The 2642-nt window shown below is 57.7% G+C and overlaps 1 protein-coding gene across 5 annotated transcripts in view; it reads left to right on the forward strand.

The window, feature by feature from the left end:
• Positions 1–2642, forward strand: part of MYO1G (myosin IG) — an 18171-nt gene that overhangs the window by 9284 nt on the left and 6245 nt on the right. For all 5 annotated transcript variants that reach the window (XR_005199459.1, XR_005199460.1, XM_017524588.2 and 2 more), the window contains 5 exons: positions 218–442; positions 540–685; positions 1110–1224; positions 1389–1559; positions 1767–1837. Coding sequence is in view for 3 of the 5 variants with exons in the window: in XM_017524588.2 (XP_017380077.1) it covers positions 218–442; positions 540–685; positions 1110–1224; positions 1389–1559; positions 1767–1837 (728 nt within the window). In the remaining 2 variants the exon portion in view is untranslated. The remainder of the gene's footprint in view (positions 1–217; positions 443–539; positions 686–1109; positions 1225–1388; positions 1560–1766; positions 1838–2642) is intronic.

Genomic DNA, 2642 nt, shown 5'->3' on the forward strand with positions numbered 1-2642 from the left:
TTTGGACTCAAGGCCTTGGCAAAGACTCCGGTGTACCCCTTCCCCCAATCTCTGGCTGTGCCTGTGCCCATGGTGGCCAGCTGACCACGCTGGTCTGAGAAGGAGCTGGGCTCCACTGCATCCATGTCCCCTGCTCTCCGTCCTCCTTCCTGTCCAAAGTTGTCCAGGCTCCTTTGGGACATGGAGCCTGGACTGTTCGTGGTTTTCCCATCACCAGGGAAACATCGAGTTTGTAGAGACAGAGGAGGATGGGCCACAGAAGGAGGGCCTGGCAGTGGCCGAGGAGGCACTGGTGGACCATGTGGCTGAGCTGACAGCCACACCCCGGGACCTTGTGCTCCGCTCCCTGCTGGCTCGCACAGTTGCCTCAGGAGGCAGGGAACTCATAGAGAAGGGCCACACTGCGGCCGAGGCCAGCTACGCCCGGGATGCCTGTGCCAAGGTACTTTGGGGGCAGGCACAGGGAGGGAAGTCCAGGAGGCCTTCATGCAGGAGGCCAGTCCAGAGGCAGCAGGAAGCATGGTGTTCCTATCCCGCAGGCTGTGTACCAGCGGCTGTTTGAGTGGGTGGTGAACAGGATCAACAGTGTCATGGAACCCCGGGACCGGGACCCTCGGCGTGATGGCAAGGACACAGTCATTGGCGTGCTAGACATCTATGGCTTCGAGGTGTTTCCCGTCAACAGGTGGGTGGCTGGCCAACCACGTCTCCACCTCTGATGCCCAGCGGCCTTGCCCACTTAGTCCTGGAAACCTTGGCTGGGGCTGGGCAGCAAGAATGTGTGGGTTTCTCCCAGCTGGTTCCTGGGCCCAAGGCTCATGGCTCCCAAGCCTGCCTCAGCTGCATCCCCCGGCCATTGGTGCCCTGATGGAAGGAGGAATTACGAGGGATGAGTAACTCCTGGTTGTGACTCCCATGTCCACTCCAGAATGCACATGCAGGAGGTGTGGGTGGAGTAAAGGGGGAGTCCAGGGCAGGGAAGCCACATGGGTGTGCTGGCACCAGAACCCTCCATGAACATTACCAGAGATGTTCAGGGGAGTTGCCAGCCATTACCATGCACTCCACAAGCAGCAACCTCTCCTCTGAAAAGCCCACCCCACCCCCAGCTTCGAGCAGTTCTGCATCAACTACTGCAATGAGAAGCTGCAGCAGCTATTCATCCGGCTCATCCTGAAGCAGGAGCAGGAGGAGTACGAGCGCGAGGGCATCACCTGGCAGACCGTGAGCACTGTGGCCTGGAGGGTGGGCAGGTGGCAGGGTGTGGAGGGGCCTCAGCCCCTGGGGAGGGGCCCGGACTGGCCTGGCAGGTGGCTGAGTGTAGGGCGGAGGAGGGGAGGTGGCCTGAAGGGTCTTAGGAGCCTCTCTGCTGGCTGCATCCGTCCCAGGTTGAATATTTCAACAACGCCATCATCGTGGACCTGGTGGAGCGGCCTCACCGTGGCATCCTGGCCGTGCTAGACGAGGCCTGCAGCTCTGCCGGCACCATCACTGACCGAATCTTCCTGCAGACCCTGGACACGCACCACCGCCATCACCTACACTACACCAGCCGCCAGGTGCCCCCAGCTGTCCCAGTGCTGCCACAGTGGGCTGGTGGGACCTGTCCCACAGGCACCACACTGCCCACGCTCGTGGGCCCTGGGTGGGGACCCAGCTTTGGTGCCATTGTCATCACCGTGGTGACCTTCCCTGCCCTGGCGGTGGGGAGGCAGGGCTATCCCCCTACACACACCTTTTGTGCCTTGACCTGTGTGTTCCCATAGCTCTGTCCCACAGACAAGACCATGGAATTTGGCCGAGACTTCCAGATCAAGCACTATGCAGGGGACGTCACGTAAGGGCCCCCTCCCATCACATCCCTGGCCTTTCCACAGGCACCATGGCATGTGTCATGGGGCAGGAGTGCTTCAGGGAGTGGCTGGGAGACAGGTGTTATGGCCCCTTCTGCCACCTCATCCCTTTAAGACACTGAAAACATGCCCGACAGCAGATTTACAAGTGAAGAGCAGGAAACAGGGTTTGAGGATAGTGGTTAATCATGGCTGCATTCTTCTGAAAGCTTTTAAAAAAAATACCCATGTTTCATGTCTGGGCCCAACCCTATACCAGCATCTGTGGGATGGGGGGGCTGCAGGCTGGTGACATGGGGGTGGGAAGGGAGCAGAGGGTGCAGAGGGGGCCAAGATTCTGCATTTCTAACAAGCTCCCAGGTGAGGCCTCACTACCATACTTAGACCACACTCCCAGTACCAAAGCCTGGGTGTCCTTCAGAGGTTGTCATGATGACTATTAATTTATGTGTTGCTTTCCACATCCCAAATGATTAAGGTGACTCACAGAGAGGTGCAAGTATTTCATGAGAACTTCTCAAGGAGAGGAAATAAAGTAGTTGTTGATGGCAAAAAAGCCCAATGTCATCTACATGTGTCTGTTCACAAAATCTACGCCCTGCCTGCATGAGGTGGTTCGCGCCTATAACCCCAGTACTTTGGGAGGCTGAGGTGGATGGATCACTCGAGGCCAGGAGTTCAAGACCAGCCTGGCCAACATGGCGAAATCCCATCTATACTAAAAATACAAAAATTATCTGGGCATGGTGTCATGTGCCTGTAATCCCAGTTACTCGGGAGGCTGAGGCA

Source organism: Cebus imitator, unplaced genomic scaffold (genome assembly GCF_001604975.1).
Source record: "Cebus imitator isolate Cc_AM_T3 unplaced genomic scaffold, Cebus_imitator-1.0 Scaffold34, whole genome shotgun sequence".
Lineage (NCBI taxonomy): Eukaryota > Metazoa > Chordata > Mammalia > Primates > Cebidae > Cebus > Cebus imitator.